The following is a 17,320-nucleotide window of genomic DNA, read 5'->3' as shown; positions in this document are numbered from 1 at the left end:
GCTTTCTATTTAAAGCCGTGGAGAAGCAATGGGAGTGTATCTCAGATATACTTACTCCCTGAGCACTGAACACCGAAGAAAGGGGGATGAAATTGGATCTGAAGGTGGTTTCTGGTCTCTGATCCGCACTGTTCTGTTGGGCCCTGCTGCGAAGGACCCGTGGCCCCGTCTGTTGCGGAGCTCTGACTCTCTTGACTCTCCTTATTCTGATTTGCGCCCACATAGGACCTGACAGTGATGTCCTAGATACAGCACCTGTACTTCCTCAGAGGCTAAATTAGCTTTCAAAGCAAAGTCGGGGTCGGTTTCTCTGAAGTGAAAGAACCCCAGTTGTGGCTTTTTTTTTTTTTTTTTTTTTTTTTTTTTTTTTGGTTGCTTGGTGTCACCTTGTGGCCCTGAGCTCTTTGTGTGGATAACTCTGTCTACACACAGCTGTTGGGAGGGCTGAATGAGGATAATGCCATCCATCCATGTGGTGTGTTGTAAACTTTCCGTGAAGGACAATGTCTGAGACCTCTATCTCACTGTAATGAAGTACACATCCAGCAGCTTAAACAAACCGTGCTTCTGTAGGGCAGGAGTCTGAATGTCCTTAGCTGCGAGCAGTCCTGTGTCCAGTACTGCGATCAGGTATGGGCTGAAGTCTCACGTGAAGGCTTGATTGCAGAAAGATCAGGTTTGGAACTCACATGGTCGGTGGTAGAATTCCATCCTCTGGGGATGTTGAACCAAGGGCCACAGTTGTTCTCTGGCTGGAGTCTTCCCAGTGCCTTGCAATGTGGGACTCCTGATATCTCTGAAAGCCAGCAACAGCAAGTTATGGGAAAACAAGTTGCAATCCAGTATAACTTAATCACACAAGTGTCACCTTTGCTATGTATCCCAGTGCAGGAAGCTGAGGTAAGAGGATCACACGTTGGAGGTCCTTGGAGACTAAAAGAGACCCTGCCTAAAAATCCCTAGGCCCCAAACAAACAAATGAAAAAAGGCCAATACAAATGGCCTCTCACTTGCATGCAAGGGGAGGAGATTACATTGGCAACCATGCCACGCACTGTACTGCCACAGCTACTATCTTAACTATTCTTCCAGGACATGGTTAAGCGGGAGTTAAAGTTTCCAAGTATACTACTTACTGTGTGACCCAGGCGGGTCTTTTGGCCGTTCTGATCCTGTCTCCCCCACCTGTGTTCAGCACTTTTCCTCTCGGGATTATTGTGATCCTAAATGAGAAATCCCACATGCAGAATGCTAAGCAGTTGGTAAATGTCAGCGCCTGGCTGTTCTTTTCATCCTGGCCTTCCCCCCTCCTCTTGAAATAACATTAGACTTTCTGAATATCAGAATAGCTTGGGACTCCCCAGTACTCGATTGGGTTATTCATGTGGAAAGCCTAGCCCTGTGGGTGGCTCCCTGGGTACAGAGCTTCAGTATGTGAAGGTCGAGGTTCTGTCTGTCCCCATCCTCCCTACACAGACCCCCACCTGTGTTTGCTGGGACCTGGGCCAAGGAATGTAGTTCGGTGACCTCAGTAGAGCCACAGGTTTTTGGTACAGTCCCAACAGTGTCCCTCCTCAGCCTCTTCTGTAGAAGGCCTGGCTGTGGTGACTGACCAAGGGTGTGTCCGGATGCACCCATTGTACCTCCCCCCCTCCGTGTATCTCTTCCTAGCTAAGGTTCTGATGGCAGCTCCAGACTTTCTGATGCAGGTCTAAGAGGACATATTTGGGGATAGGGGCCTTTGGTCTGAGTGCTAAGTCGTGCCAAGCAGACAGCAGGCATCTTTGGCTGTATCAGGTCACAAGCTCTGCCATCTTACCTTGCCTTGTCATCTTACTCCCTGCATCTCTCCACTTGGCCTGCCTGCCTCACTTTCTCACTGCTGCCGGCTTTAAAGACAGAGTACTGGAGAAAGTCATTGTGGGAACGCCTAGGCCGCCTACCTTCTCCCCCTTCCTCCCTGATGAGAACCTCCTCCTCCCTTCAGCCCCCTCTCCCAATCCCTTCCTTCCTTCCACACAACAGGTTCTTGGTCCACTGCAGACCCCAGAGCTGTAGAAGACCTTTAAGGAGTGGATGAGCCACAACAGCCAACCATGTCATTCTAGGTGAGGGATGCTGGCTGCGGGGACCTGTCCTCTATTGTTTTCCAGATCCTTGGGTAGTGTCTAAGGAGAGCGCTTCCTCACATTTTTGGAAGATAACAGTTACCTAGAATTCTTGTTATAGGAGAGGCCGCAGGTCCTTTACTAGAGAGTCAGGTGCTGTGAGCTAGGACAGGCTTGGGAGCTAGTAGTTTTAGTAATCATGACTAATTGCTATCATGAAGCTTGGGCAAACTTGTGTCCACACACTGCATGCTTGTACACAGCCCTAGCCCCTTCCTCAGGGAGGGAGCAGGAATAGACCTGAAAGCCTGGGGGCTCTGTCCCTGAAAGGGGCTCTGACCTGTGGCCTACTGTTTGGTGCCATAAGAGAGTGCAGGAGAGAGCAGTATGATTGAATCTGCCAAATTCTCTGTAGTGACAGCTGTTCGTCCCTCCTTCCTCTCCCATATGCAGATCATTGCATGGGAGCGTGTTTTTCTTTATAGTGTTGTGTTTTGATGATTAGAAAGCTACAGTGCTAGCTTGTGAGTGGCACAGCTGGGACATCCAGACGGCAGACGTCTCCACATCATATTCGTGAGGGTGTGCTCCACACAGCTTGGCCTCTTGACAACAGATGTGAAACATCACGGCTAGGATCTTCCTTTTGTTTCTACAGCTGTCAGCCGCTGGGAGGCTGTGGGTTTGGGTTGAGGCAAGTGAGTGAACTTTGGGATTAAAGGAAATGCCCAAGTAACCTACATCCCTGCTCTTACTTTTTCCTGCTGCTGGGTCTGGAGAGGAGCAGGAGTGCCAGCCTCTGCTGCTCTTCTGGAACACCAGCTTTTCCAGAAGTTTCTGTGTTCTCTAACATTGCCCATATCCCTGTTACCTGACATCCCTTGTAGGAGGCTCAAAGAATAAGTTGCTTCCTTAGAGTAAAGTTTTCCCTTGAGCTGTGTTTCCAGTAATGAGTCTGCAGGTGCTCCAGGACCGGGGTGGGCTGGGGGTGAGGGTAGACAGAGCTCAGGGACTCCTGCCCAATACCTCCCCAGTGACACATAGCACTTGAGACTTCCTTGCCCTTTGAACTTCTGTGCCCACTTGGCTGGCCTTTATCATCTCTTTGACACTGCTGGGATTTAAAAAATTAATTTGATTAAACCAAAATCAGACCTTCAGATTTAATTTGTATCTTTAGACAATGCTCACTGTAGTTTTTTAAAAATTTTATTTTTGCATGCTGGTGCACCCCCACCCCATTTTTGTTTTATTTTGAACACTTAAAAGAATTTTTGAGATAGTTTACATACAAAGCTTTTCTTCAAAAAAGCTGGTTTTGTGATGATTCTGTTTCTTTGTGTGTGTGTGTGTGGCTTTGTTAAGCAGGTACCTCAAAGTATGACTGTGTAGTGAATTCTGTTACAATTTTAATTAGTTTTAATTGTCTTAGTTACTAATTCCTTTGTCATGACCTAATTAATTCTTTACTAGGCAGAAAGAAATGTAGAGAATGTATTAACTTGGTTAATTCTTTTTTAGCTTTCATGGAAATGATCACAGGCATGAGGGATGGAAAAAAAACAGCAGTTCAGAGTCAGACCAGAGAGGAGAGGGGTTCTATAAAACATAAAACCAGAAAGTCTTCTCCAAGCTGTAAAGTCCTTACTGGTTTCAAAAGCAAACTGCAGTTCTTCCAAGAACATAAAGTAATTCAGTCATTCAAAACACTCCCTGAAGCTTGAGGAATACTTAAATGAAATATTAAGCTTCAAATGGGTTACAAAGTCCTAAAATTGATGCAGAATCTCCCAAAATCAGTGTTAAGATTTTCTAAAATGAATCAGTTCCAAAATGCACCCCCACCACCACAAATGCCAATAGGATGTCAGAAGGGGGAAAAGGCTACTTGACGGGGATGTAAAAAACTCACAATAAAGAGTTTCATTTTAGGCAGATTGCTCATTAGGCCAGTTGCCCAGCAGCCTCGAGGTAGTTGCAGCTAAACAGAATGCTGGTCCAGAAACTACTCACAGAGTAGCTGCCTCTTCCTCCTCATTTTAATTGTTCTCATGCATATGTATCTTTGCCGAAAAGCTATTTAAAATCTCATGAGACAGTGGGTGGCCTGGAAATGATGAATTAAACATTAGGTCAGGTTGCATTAGTTCACATCCGAATCTGTCCTGTTGCAGAGAACAGCCCATCTTCACCACCCGTGCGCACGTCTTCCAGATCGACCCCAGCACCAAGAAGAACTGGGTGCCTGCAAGCAAGCAGGCCGTCACTGTTTCCTACTTCTACGATGTCACCAGGAGCAGCTATCGAATCATCAGCGTTGATGGGGCCAAGGTACTGCCCTGCCAGACGGCTTTGACACCCTCTCTCAGTTTTATTCCAAAGCAATATGGTACATTTGAAAGATGAAGGGAAAAGCTGTATCCCCAACCCTACGGTCTTACCACAGAGCGTACCATAATTCCTATATGACCACACATCTTGCTCTTCGTTTTCCACCTAAAATTGTGACAAATGAGTAAGAAACAGATTTCCCTGTTACCTCACTGTCTTCGTAATTAACATTTTAATGCTGGTGCAGTGACTACATTAAGGACCTATAATGATCTTAATTTCTCTACGAAGTCTTCAGTTTCTTGCTGTTACAGATATTAAGCATGCCCATATAGTGAGTATCCTCAGTTGTTCATTATATACCTACTGCTTCCTTTTGAATGTCTCCTTGGGGTAGATTCCTATAGGTACTGTTATAGGTCATGCTGTTAACACTTTACAGCCCTGGATGCATACAGCCAGAGCCCTTCCCAAAGGGTTCTTTTTTTTTTTTTATAGCCTGGATGAGGATGCCAGGTTATTGTAACCTTGAAGTCTATCAGTATTTCCTCTAATCTGCTTCTGGCATTATTAAACATGGGAACCAATTTGTATTAAATAATGTATGAGTTTTTATTTTCTTTCCTTTTCTTTTAGAGCAGGTTGTTGTTATGTAGCCCAGGCTATATGTGAACTCAAGGCAATCCTCCTGTCTGTCTCCTGTGTACTGGAATTATAGGCATGTATTATTGTTATTTGATTCAGCTTTACCTACAGTACTTTTTTATTCCTGGTATTTCATTGTTTTGCTTTCCCTGTATGCATTTTACCACATTATTTGTGGAAAAAGAATGAAGGGATGCCAACAAAAGTACGACCATGTCTGTAGTGTTTATGTACTGTCTGTATTCTCTGTCCGCTGTGCTAATTTTTTTCTCTATGATGTCAACTGAAATTCAGTGTGTTTGGAGGTAAATCCTGTTTACCATCTAAACCACTTCTCTTTTTATTTTCTAGTATTTGGATTTAAAACCAAGCAGAGTTTGTCTTTTTTTTTTAAACTGTAACTCTTGCCAGGCAGTGGTGGTGCACACCTTTAATCCCACACTCAGGAAGCATAAGCAGGAGAACCTCTGAGTTCAAGGATAGCCTGGTGTACAGAGTGAGTTCCAGAACAGCCAGGGCTACACAGAGAAACACTGTCTCAAACAAACAAAAACAACAAACAAACCCATAACTCTCGTAGTAGCACCCTTGGAGCATCCCTTGGCTGGTGGCTCCTCATCTACTGTCTGTGGTCCCTTGGGGATTCTGCCTCTTGGTCAGCCTTCCTAGACAACAGGAAGTAAAGAGTTGAGAACTGAGCAGTAGTGTCTCCATTAGACGACCCCCAGGCAAGACATGAGACCCACCAGGGCCTTCACAAAGATGCAGCCCCCAGCTTCCCTCTCAGTGTCTCCTTTGAGCTGAGCATGATGTCTAGAGATGAAGGTGAGTGGTCTCCTGGTCCTTTCCTTCTCTCTCAAGCCAAGGACCCAGAATGTCCTCATTTTTTAAAAGCTGAGGTCTAGGTGCAGGTAGTGAGATATGCTCTGGGGACCTGTGACAAGCTGGTGTCTAGCCTCTACACCAACAGGTCCTGATTTGCCGGGTTGGTGCACGGTTCACTCTGGCAACCACAGAAGCGTTCCCTGACATTTTCAGGCAGAGACTGTGTGGCCCCAGTCATTTCAGAGAATAGCAGTTGGTCAAATGTACATCTTGTGACACTAAAGAAATGGTTCTCCAATCTCAGCAGCTGAGATAGACCACTGGGGACGTGGTAATGGGTGGCCAGCCTCAAGGAAGTATGCCTCGGTTGTAAAGAAGGACTATCTGAAAGAAGCCTAGATTTGAAAGTTTTATCTTATTTTTGCTTCTGGGAGGCACAGTGGGACTGCAGTTGTAATTACCACTCCTCTGTGCTTCTGAGCTGGAATCGCCTGGGCTCTTTCCAGGGTGTTCTGACAGGGATGGAGAACGGAGCTGACCTGCTTTCTTTCATCTGTAGATTCTGTCAGTACAACTGCCATCCTTAGGTGGGTTTGTATTCCTGTCAGTTGAGTTATCTGAGGATTTATTGGGCTTAACTATAGATAAAACAGCATCTTTACAGCCAGTGCGTTGGTTATTAGCTAAACTTTTAGTAATTTGTCAGACTGTCAGCCACGGTATCATTATACCTCTGTGGTCTCTGCAAGCTGTGGCAGTGTGGTGGAGTCCAAGCCAGCTCTGAGGAGTCAGATGGGTGCGGGAAGGGGAGCTGTGGGGAGCTGTGTGCTGATTGTCTAATAGAGGGAGCTCAGGCCTAGTGTAGGATGTTCATTGAGTTAGAGAGGCACTCCGGATGTGGGGATTGGAAATGTAGACTGTGAAGTACCACTGAAACTCAGAGGCTGAACCAGAGCTTCTCCAGCTACTAGAGTTCCAGATTTACCACTGCAGCACAGAGAGCTGTGGCAGAGCCTGGCTTGGCAAAGGGAATAGAAGGCAAGGGAATGTGGGGATGGGTTAGCCTTACTTAGCTACTGCCTCTCGTCCAGGAGCTGGGGACAGGGTATGCCCTGTCTCAATAGTACTAGATGCAGTTTCAACATTACCACAGTCCCGCCAGACCCTCCCTTGACCCAGCAGCAAGTAAGATGGACAGGCTGCTTCCAAGTGAACCTGCTTCCAGTTCCCATTGTTAGGTGGGCCGTGGAAACAGGACCTTAGATCATAGTAGCTATTACCACCCAGCTTGCCCTTCTCTGCCCAATCTGAAGTCTGGATGTCTTGAGCCGCATCTCCTTCCCCATCTGAATACTCTTGATTTCTTGCCTGCCTTCCTTCCTGTGGTGGCAATGCAGTAGTGTGCTGAGGGGATAGTCAGACACCTGTGCTGACTTGAGGCTGCCACTTCTTGGCACAGCATCTCTGTGCAATCAGAGTGGCTTGTTTCTCCTGATTTTTGAACATTCATTGTGGTTCCATGTTCACTTAGGCCTTACATTCTGTAAACCATGCATCCATGGTCCAGATACCTTCTTGTAGGTTGACCACTCAAGCATGGATGTACCCATTCCCTGTGGAAATATGGCTACCTTGTTACTCCTTCATAATTGTGTTCTCCACCACATGAGAATGACTATTTTGTTTAAGGCCTTTGATAGTAAATGTTGATCTGAACTGGGAACCATGTCTCAGTTCATGGGCCGTATCTCAATTACCTGCAGCATGCCTGGTCCTTCTTGTCTTTCTTGGCCTGGACATAGTCAGACTCATGGCCTCAAGCTCCTGCTTGGCACGTGTAGGCCAAGTGTGCCTCCCAAAGCTCAGGGTATTGCTTACTGGAAAAGCATACTTGTCTTGTCCCTCTTGGATGGAATAGATGCACTTTAGTCACAAGTTGCTGGATGGAAAGGGACTCGAAGGCCACACCAGATGCAGTGGCTGTATGAACTCTGCTGTGGAAGAGCAAGGCTCTCCTGTTGTCCTGTCGCAGGCAGTGCAAGTGCCTGTCCCCTGTGGTGCACAGAGGGCCTCACCTACCCAAGAGCAAATGGACTGCTCTCTCGATGGTGATTTAATTCTACCCTGATTCTTGTTTTTCTTGAAACATGAAGACAATTCCTTTGCTCAGGGACAGTATAGCATTCCCTTCCAGTTTGACCTAAAGACATGGCCTGCTGAGAACCCTGCTGGCTGGTACCTCAGCATTTCTCAAGCCCCAGGAAGTGATGTGGATCCTGTGTGTGTGTGTGTGTGTGTGTGTGTGTGTGTGTGTGTGTGTGTGTGTGTGTGTGTGTGTGTGTGTTCATGGTTGATGGACAGATGTGGGCCACAGAAGTATAGAGCCCGATTTCCAGCTTTTAAGAGCACTGCTGGAAGCCACGGCTAGCATAACAGCCACGAGGTTGTGATGAGCTTTGCACAGAATGGCCAACTCCGTTCTGAAGAAGCTCCATTACCAAAGCATCTGTTACCTGAGCCATTGCAGCCTCTATTTCAATGTGGTTTTGGCACTCTGTGTGGACCAAGTTAATCACTGCCATCCCTTATGAGACGCTGCCTGGCCCTGTGGGCAGGACTTGCCTGGCACAGGTGCTTCTCTCTCGCTCAGGGACTCTGGACAACTCTTCTGCCCTTGGCTCCTGGTTATTTATAGGATCACAGAAAACCTACATTAGCAGAGACCTGTGAGGTCTTCCGTTCTACAAATATTTAGCAGTGCTCACAGTGCCAAAAGTTCTGCCTGACCATGTTAGTTCAAAGGATAGAAACAGCTAAAATCCTAGAATACATAGGGTATTTTAGGAATGTAAAGTTGCTTTCAAGAGCACAATCAGGAGACGGTGAGACAGATCAGTAGGGAAGAGTACTTGCTGCCAGTCATCGAAGTCTGGCTGTCTTCCCTGAGACCCCCATGATCAAGGCAAGAATCAGCTACCAAAGTTGTCCTTTGACCTCCATAAATGCACAGCAGCTTGCATGGACTCTCTCTCTCTCTCTCTCTCTCTCTCTCTCTCTCTCTCTGTCATGCAGACACACACACACACACAGATGTAATAGTAAAAAGCAAAAACACTGGCTCCCATCTTCCATCCACCATTATCATTTCCTCTTGAAAAAATGTTGAGCTGCTCTGTTAGGAGATTGAGTTTCTGGAATGTTCCTACCCCACAGTAGGTTTTCTATGAATGTTAGGTTCTTTTCTTCCATCTCTGAGGCACAAAGGAGAGAAGGGATGAGGAGGGAAGCATCTTGCTAATCCCCGTTGGGAGCAGACAGCCCTTTTTTTTTTTTTTTTTTTTTTTTTTAATTGCTGTAGCTCTCGTGGAAAGCTGAGTCCTTTCAGCCTCCAGCTTCCTGAGCTTGGTAATGTCCTCTTCCTGGCTGGCCTTCTTCTAAGGCCTTGTCAGTGTTTGAGGCATCCTAAGAAAACTCCAGTGACCTGCAGGGACTACATCTCTAGCAGGACACCATTCCATGTGGACGTTTCAGAGAGAACTCAGGAGGTGTATGGAGGAGTTGGCAGCCCACTTTGAAGTCTGTGTCTGGGTGCTTTGCAGGGTGGACCCTCTCCCCACTGGGCGCTGGTTTCTCCGCCATCTTCTCTGCCATGTCTGTCATGTCCTCATTCTATCCCTCTCTGCCCTCATTCTCCCGCCAGTGCCATCTCTGCCTGTCTTTGTGTTTGTCATCTGCTCTTCTGATGGCAGTTCTCTGCCCCAGGCTCCTTGTTCCCTCCTGTATGACACCCCACTTCTGTGACCCCTTCTTTGCTTGCCCCTCTTCTGATTAGCCTCCATAAGTCCAGCCTCTGTCCTCAGTGTGCCTTGCCAGTGTCTTGGGGTACATCCTCTCCTCACCCTGAGATGAGCCTCCCTCACAACTCTGTTCCAGACTTGTGTGACAGTTATCTGTACTGTATTAATACTAAAGCGAACCCTCATGCAGCTACTCAGTTGAAGTAGGTTCTTTAGTACGGAGGCCCTAGTATACAACTCAGAAAACTCATTGACAAATTGAAAGTAACACAGCAAAGCACTGTATTAGGCACACTAACCTGAGTGTCCAGTTTACACTGTACTCAACACACTAACCTACTGAATGCCCAGTTCACACTGCACTCAACACACTAACCTGAGTGTGCCAGTCACACCGCACTAACTAACCTACTGAATGCCAAGTTCACACTGCACTCAAGACACTAACCTACTGAATGCCAAGTTCACACTGCACTCAACACACTAACCTACTGAATGCCCAGTTCACAATGCACTCAACACACTAACCTCAGTGTCCCAGTCACACCGCACTAACTAACCTACTGAATGCTCCAGCTCACACTCACTGCATTGAACACACTAACCATGTTGGATATCACCAGTTGGGGAAAGGTCAAAATTTAGAGGCTATAGTATAGCTCTTAACTGCATGCCCAGTGCCTTGTGTTTCAAATCCAGTACTGCAAAAATAAAATAAATAAAAACTTAAAGTATGATTTCTAGTGAATATGAATCACTTTCATACCATGATAAAGTCAAAGACTCTTGAGTAGAATTATATTAAGTAGGGAGTTGACAGTATTCCAGAAGTATGTGTAGGGCTCTCTCCCTAATTACACCATCCTCCATCCATCCATCCAGTAAGAGATTTTCCTCTCCTAAAATTGTAACAGGTATTTCCTTGGTAGTGTATGTGCGTGCGTGAGTGTGTGTATGTGTGTGTGTGTGTTCCTAAACCAGAGGTTGACAAGCTTCTCTACAAGCCAGAGAGTAATTTCTTTTATGATCTCTTGCAGCTTTTTTTTTTTTCTTTTGTGGCAAGAAAATAGTCATAAACTCACAGACTATATGTAAATGAACAACTGTAATCCAGTAAGACTCTATTTAAAAACAAGGCTGTCTTATTGTGTGCTGACCTCTGACTTAAGTAGTATGTTATTTATTTTATCTGGGTTTGACCTTTATACAAATAGACATCCCATATGTGTTCTTTGATTTCTGACTTGCCTATGCTAATGCCCATAGTCTTGGTTAATCTCCCTGCTAGATAACACTTCATTATGAATGTGCTACAGTTTATTATACACCCTGCTGGTAGTGGATGCTGCTTCTGCAAACACTGCCACGGTGAGCATTCCTGGACATTTCCCATGCTCAGAAGTGCAGTTGTTAAATGTTAAGAACTCACATTATTTTTAATAGTTTTGCCAACCTATGGCGGCTTCTTGGCTCCATACTAAAGGAGCCAAGGGTTCTGCCTAAACCCTTGATGGTATCGGACTTACTTTGATGGTGTTCATCATATGTTTCCACACTGCTAGTAAAACTGAGCTGTTAAGTTCTGCCCATCAACCTGCTGTCCTCGCTCATTCTCTCTAGTCTCCCAGGAGCAGATCATTCACTTCCCCAGAACTAAGCTGCCCTTACTCCCTTAGGTTTTCCCATCTTTTTGTCCTGAACCTCAGCTGCCCCCGCCCCATCAAGCTGCACAGTGTGCTCAGCATTGCAGATCCACAGCAGATTAAAAGGTCTTTTCATGGGGCTGGAGAGATGGCTCAGTTAAGAGCACTTAACTGCTCTTTCAGAGGTCCTGAGTTCAATTCCCAGCAACCACATGATAGCTCACAACCAGCTGTAATGGGATCAGATTCCTTCCTCTGGCATGCATGAAGACAGGGTCTTTTCAACTGGGTTTGGAGGAACACGCCTACAATCCAACACTTGGGAATCTAAGTCAGGAGGTTTTCTAGTTCAAGGCCAGCATGGGCAAGGCACTTTTCCAAAAACCAGAAGCAATGTTTTTCAAAGGGTTTGGTTTTTTTGGGTATGTGTTCATGTTCTTTCCTTCCTTCCTCCATACTGGAGAAGGGTGAGAGCCAAAGCTGGGTTAGCCTCCTAGATAAACACAAGCCTTCCAGGTGCAAATACACTTAGCTGGAAGGGACAGACAGAGCCTGGGAGGGGCAGGCACGAAAGGGGCAGGCCTCACCAGATGCTGCCCAGCCTGTCTGAAGGGCTATCTTGATGACAAAGCTGGTGTCGCCAGAGGCTGTTTCCTTGTCAGTGGCAAGAGAAGGAAAGAGACTGGAGATATTTTGGCATCATGCTCACTGTGGGTGTCATTCTTGCTGCTCTTGTGGAGGTCGATGCTGTAGGTTTTCTGGGAGGTTAGCCAGCCAGCTGTCACTTACATACATCTGGGCTTACTACTCTGGCTGTGACATTGCTCATACTAACTACCTTGGGTAGTTAAGGCTCAGTAAACCGATGCTGGAGTACCAAACAATGGCTTTCCTTGGCCACCTCCCTCCCTCCCTCTTCATCTAGGAAGTCTCAGAACCCTAAGTAAACTGTTTAGAACCAGCTAAGGCATTGTGGAGCCTGCAGGGAACTTTTCTCTCTCCTGGCTCACCTCCAGCTTGCAGATAAGGGCTGGCACCTTCATGCTGATGACAGGGACTGGTAACTACAGACCTTTTTAATGAGGAATGAGGAAGACACTGCAGCTCCCTCTGCAAAACCCTCATGAGTTCTGCAAGGTCAGCATCTTGTGCCCCAAGGACAAACAACCTATTGTTACCATGGAGGGTCATACACAGCATGATTGTATGTATGGGGGGAATGTTCTAGAGTCAGAGACAAAGACACAGGACCCAAGGCCACAGGGACAAGCTTGGTTCCAACTGAGAGGATGGACCCTTTGCTTGGAAGACAGAAGAAGGGGGCAGGATGAATTTGTGGGTTATGCGCTGTGGTCTGCCAGCTCCTTACTCTCTGCTTTTCATCACATGCTATACATGGAGGAGGAAAGAGATGAGCAGGTGTTGAGTGGTCTGGGATTCCTGCTTTGAATGAATACGGGAAATGTTGCTTACCAGACTAGGAAAGTAGCTGAGCTTACACCCACACTAACAAGCTTATCCCTATTTCCATAAATATGATTTAAGGGCATCAAAGAGCTATAGAATGATGAGGGCTAGAGACACCAGAAGTCCAGAGAGATGGGACCACTCAGAGCCAAGATGGGCAGCCTCTCTCCTGCAAGCATTTGCCAATTCTGGATTCAGGCTGAAGGTTGGGGCTTGGCTCTGACAGAGATACTGCTGGGGGAGGGGAATCAACACTTAGCAGTGGCCAAAGAGATAAAGCTGAAGACTAAGGAACTTCAAAATGGCTGGCTCCCCCCCCCCCCCAGACATTTTTCTAACTTACAGAAACCAAGTCCCCGCCAAGAGTTTACAATACACAAAATCATGAAAGCCCCAGAGAGAGTAAGGGATGGACACTGGGACACTGGGCCTCTACACACCCTGTCACCGGAACACTCATTGACAGCTGAAGGCTGTGCACAGAGCTGAACAGAAAGGCTGCTCCCGGTAGGGAAATCAGTGGAGATCTTGATGCTCACGTTGCTTAAGTGACAGAAGGGGAGACTTGAGTAACCCCCAAACACGGCTAATTTCCCCTTCACAATTTGCTAGTGGGGTAGTGGCACAGGTGTATAATCCCAGCCCTTGGTGGATAGAGGCTAGGCATCAGGAGTTTACGGTCATGCCCCGCTACATTGCAAGTCTGAAGCCAGTTTAAGAGAACAGCCAAGTTGGGAAGACTGTAAATTTAATAGTCTACAAAAGCAAGCTGAAAAGTTCTCATGGATGGTACTGACTCTTCACAGTCCTCAAGGGCAGTGGAGATCAAGTTCTGCCCATCTCTCTGTTGAGGAGCCTGCCCTGAGTCCAGGAGTGAACCAAAGGTAGACTGAGTCCCCTGGAAGCTGACACCCAACCTGACCCAGTACAGCCCTAGATGAGGGGTTTCCTGTCTGCCTAATTCACCCAGCAGAGAATGGGAGCTTCCTCTGGCAGATGGTCACATTCTATGCAGTCTGTGCAATTTCAGCATGAGATTTAAGGGGAAGAAAAAATGACTAGACCTGCAGAAAGGTGGAGCCATATGCCTGGAGTCAGGAGGGGAGATCCAGGTAATGATAGATTCAGAGATGGCCCCTGTGTTAATGTTTGCATCAAGAACTTTAAAATAAATACATCAATATATTGAGGAAAGAAAGGGGAAATGAACAAAACCAGCGAAGGGAAGAGAACCTCAGGGATTTAGAATATTGATTGACTGATTTTGGGCAAGACAAGGTCTTACAAAGTAGACTCTGTCATGGAACTCACTTCGTAGATCATGCTAGCCACAAACTCACAGATCTTCCTGCCTCTGCTTCCCAATTACTGCGATTCAAGGTGTGCGCCACCATGTCTAGTCTTGGTATGCATTTTTAAAATATCAGAACAGAGGCAGGAATGGTGGTGAATCTCAGACCTGGGGAGGCTAAAGAGGAAGGAGCTACAGAGCAAAACTGGGTAACTAAAACTCCTTCCTCCTCTTCCTTCACACCCCTCACCTACCCCCCCCCACACACACAAGGTCCTGAGTGGATAGATGTAACAGCAGATAGACTGTATCAACCAGCAAGATCAGTGAAGTAGAAAACAGATCAATTAAAAATGCCCAGATTGGGGCCCAGAGAGATGGGTTAGTGGCTAAGAACACACAGTGCTCTTCCTTCCTCCTGACCTGTTTTAGTGGCCAGCATCCATGCTGCGTGGCTCACAACCACCCATTTCTCCAGCTTCAGGGCAACCAACGCCTTTCTCTCCCACAGACACCTACATTCACAGGCACACCCTCTCCCCCAACAATATACATAATGAAAAATAAAAACTAAATCTTTTTTTTAATGCCCAAATTAAACCAGAGAAGACCGGGAAGGAGAAGGGTGGTGGTGGTGGTACATGGTCAGTGTAAAACATGCTCGACACGCTCCTAAGGTCTAGCATACACACATACATACATACATACATACATATGAGAGAGAGAGAGAGAGAGTTGTGGAAAGAGGGGCGAGGAGGAAACGTGGCATAGCAGCAGTCTGTGAAAAGAATGGCTGGGAGTTTTCCAAAGCTGATGAGTTCACAGGTCAAAGAAGCTGGACTTATCCCTAAGCAGGGTGAACAGGTTCTGCTCTTCAAGTCAGTTACCTGCTGCTTTGAGAGCAGTACATCTATCACCCACACTTGCCTTGAACAAGCCTCTTGTCTTTGTTGAACCTCAGTTTCTCCTTTAAAGATAAGATTAGATAAAATATCTTATGAAAAATAGCTTATGAATTATTTAGTTTTAAAGAAATAGTGTGAGAAACTCTGGGGAAAGCCTGTTAGGAGCAAAACTGGGAGCTGTGTGCTACGCTTTGGTTAGCTTTTATCTGCTGAAATTCAGGGAACCCCTAAGGATGTGGATGGGACTGACCCAGAGGCCATCTGATACATGCTGCATTCTTGCATTTATTCGTTCCTTGGACATTTACTTCATGGCAGCAATTCTGTTAACCAGAACTACAAAAGTAGAAACGTGGTCCCCATGACCCTTCCTCCCAGGGTTTGAGTCCTCTCCACTTTTCTCATTTGTGGTCAAGGGATGGTAACAGCCAGCACCAGGCTCCTGTACCATCCCTCCCAGTCTCCCTGCTCACACCAGTCTGCTAGTCTGTTTATTAGTTAGCCCTCTACCTACTCCCCAGATCAGAATCTTCTCCTTCCCCTTGGGAAGCAAAGGCCCCAGCTGGTTTGGCTGGATTTCAAAAGGGAGGTGGGGTGTGGTGGGGAGAGGGCGGCTCTTCTGGGAATGTACACATACCGAGTACCAAAGCCCCCTTAAAGGCTAGTATCTGGGGGGCAATAAAACATCAGTTTTGGAAACCATTCTTTTCTTAGGTGAGATGTTTTCCTATCAGTAAAGAGAAAGATCCTATCTTAGACTCTTAAGTTGCCAAGTGTCTGAAATTACTTTTTGTCATGGTTGTGTCAGAACAGCCCAGGAGCACACGCGAGAAGACAGGAAGTACCCTGTACCCATGGGCTGTGTCAGGAGAAAAGGGTCCAGTGCAGAGTCAACATTCTCTTCCTTGGGTTGTCTCCCCACAGGTGATTATAAACAGCACCATCACCCCGAACATGACTTTCACCAAAACCTCACAGAAGTTTGGCCAGTGGGCTGACAGCAGAGCCAACACAGTGTTCGGATTGGGGTTCTCCTCGGAGCAGCAGCTCACGAAGGTATGTGCAGACAGAGCGCCCTCTCCTCCCTTAGCTGCCTGCTGTGGTGCTGTGGATGAGGAGGCCTCCTCTCTCAAACAGCAGTCTTCTTGAAAACTGAGCAGTCTGTGGTGGAAAGGAAGTTCATCTCCAACAAATGCTGTTCCTTTGGAAGCCTGAGCTCAACTGGCCTGGTGGTTTTTGGGACATCCACTAGGCCCGTATCATTTCCTGGAGCTGAAAAACATGTCCAGAAACACAGGGCAAGAAGCAGAAGTGTTGGGGTCAGGTACGTTTAGGATGTGAAATGTCCCCCAGCTCATGCTGTTCGGGAAGGCTGTGGAATCTTCAGGATGGAGGAGCCAGCCTTGAGATTTTATAGGTTGGCCTCACTTCCTGTCCACTCTGTGGGAAGACACCCACAGAGCCCTTGCTCGAAAGATAGTCTTCTGAAGAATGGGGATTCCTAAGGGGCAGTCACATGGAATATGGCTGTTTTCAGGCTCTGGTTACACTTGAGCCCAGTAACACTGCTAATCCCAAGTCTGTTACTAGTTAGTGACAAAATTGCCCAACTCCGTTTCTTTCCTTCCTATGCACCTCTGGCCCTCACCATTTTCCAGGGTCCAGTGTAGCTCTGAAGCCAGGGTGTTCTGAGGCATGCCCCCAGGAATGTCACGTTGTCATTCCAGCAGCAGTCACAGCTGTCACAGCTCTGGCACTGGCCTTTTTATGTGTGCTACAGACAGTCTTGTAGGGCACACCGGGATTTCTGGGTTTTATCTTGTGACCATAGGAGGGCGTTAACACAAAAAGTTAAGTGATCAGATTTGCATTCCAGATCATCTTGAATAGAGTCAGGTTCATTTCAGGGTAGAGCTAATGAAAATTTGAGTTAAGAGATGGAGAATTTTAAAGAATTTTTAAAAGTTGGCAGAGCTTTCTCAGACATGAGGGTGGCCGAGAGAGACTCTGGGATGCTGATGGTGATGGATGGAAGATGGCAACATCCTCTTGTAAAATGGAGGAGTGGAACAGGTGCGTGTGATGCTGGCTGAGACTGAGTGGCCAGGACCTGGGTCTGAAGTGGAGCAGGGGTTCGTGTGGCTTCCAACCTGCAGAGCTGCCTGCAGGGAGAGGAGTTGTCAGGGATCCCCCATGTTACCCAGCACTCACCCCCAACCTTCAAGCCTCAGGCTGCTGGGGAAGCATCCAGCCGTGTCTGGGCCCTTCTCAACACATGTCTCTGCTTCTGTCTGGGGCCAGAAGTTCC

The 17,320-nt window shown here is 46.8% G+C and overlaps 1 protein-coding gene across 2 annotated transcripts in view; it reads left to right on the top strand.

Moving 5' to 3' along the window:
- Homer2 (homer scaffold protein 2) overlaps positions 1–17,320 on the top strand; it is an 86,667-nt gene that overhangs the window by 49,126 nt on the left and 20,221 nt on the right. For both annotated transcript variants that reach the window (XM_051206652.1, XM_051206651.1), the window contains exons 2-3: positions 4,283–4,439; positions 15,937–16,068. In XM_051206652.1, the coding sequence (XP_051062609.1) occupies positions 4,283–4,439; positions 15,937–16,068 (289 nt within the window). The remainder of the gene's footprint in view (positions 1–4,282; positions 4,440–15,936; positions 16,069–17,320) is intronic.

The sequence above is a fragment of the Phodopus roborovskii genome, unplaced genomic scaffold, assembly GCF_943737965.1.
Source record: "Phodopus roborovskii unplaced genomic scaffold, PHOROB, whole genome shotgun sequence".
NCBI classification, from domain to species: Eukaryota; Metazoa; Chordata; class Mammalia; order Rodentia; family Cricetidae; genus Phodopus; species Phodopus roborovskii.
This window is presented reverse-complemented; position numbering and strand designations above follow the sequence as displayed.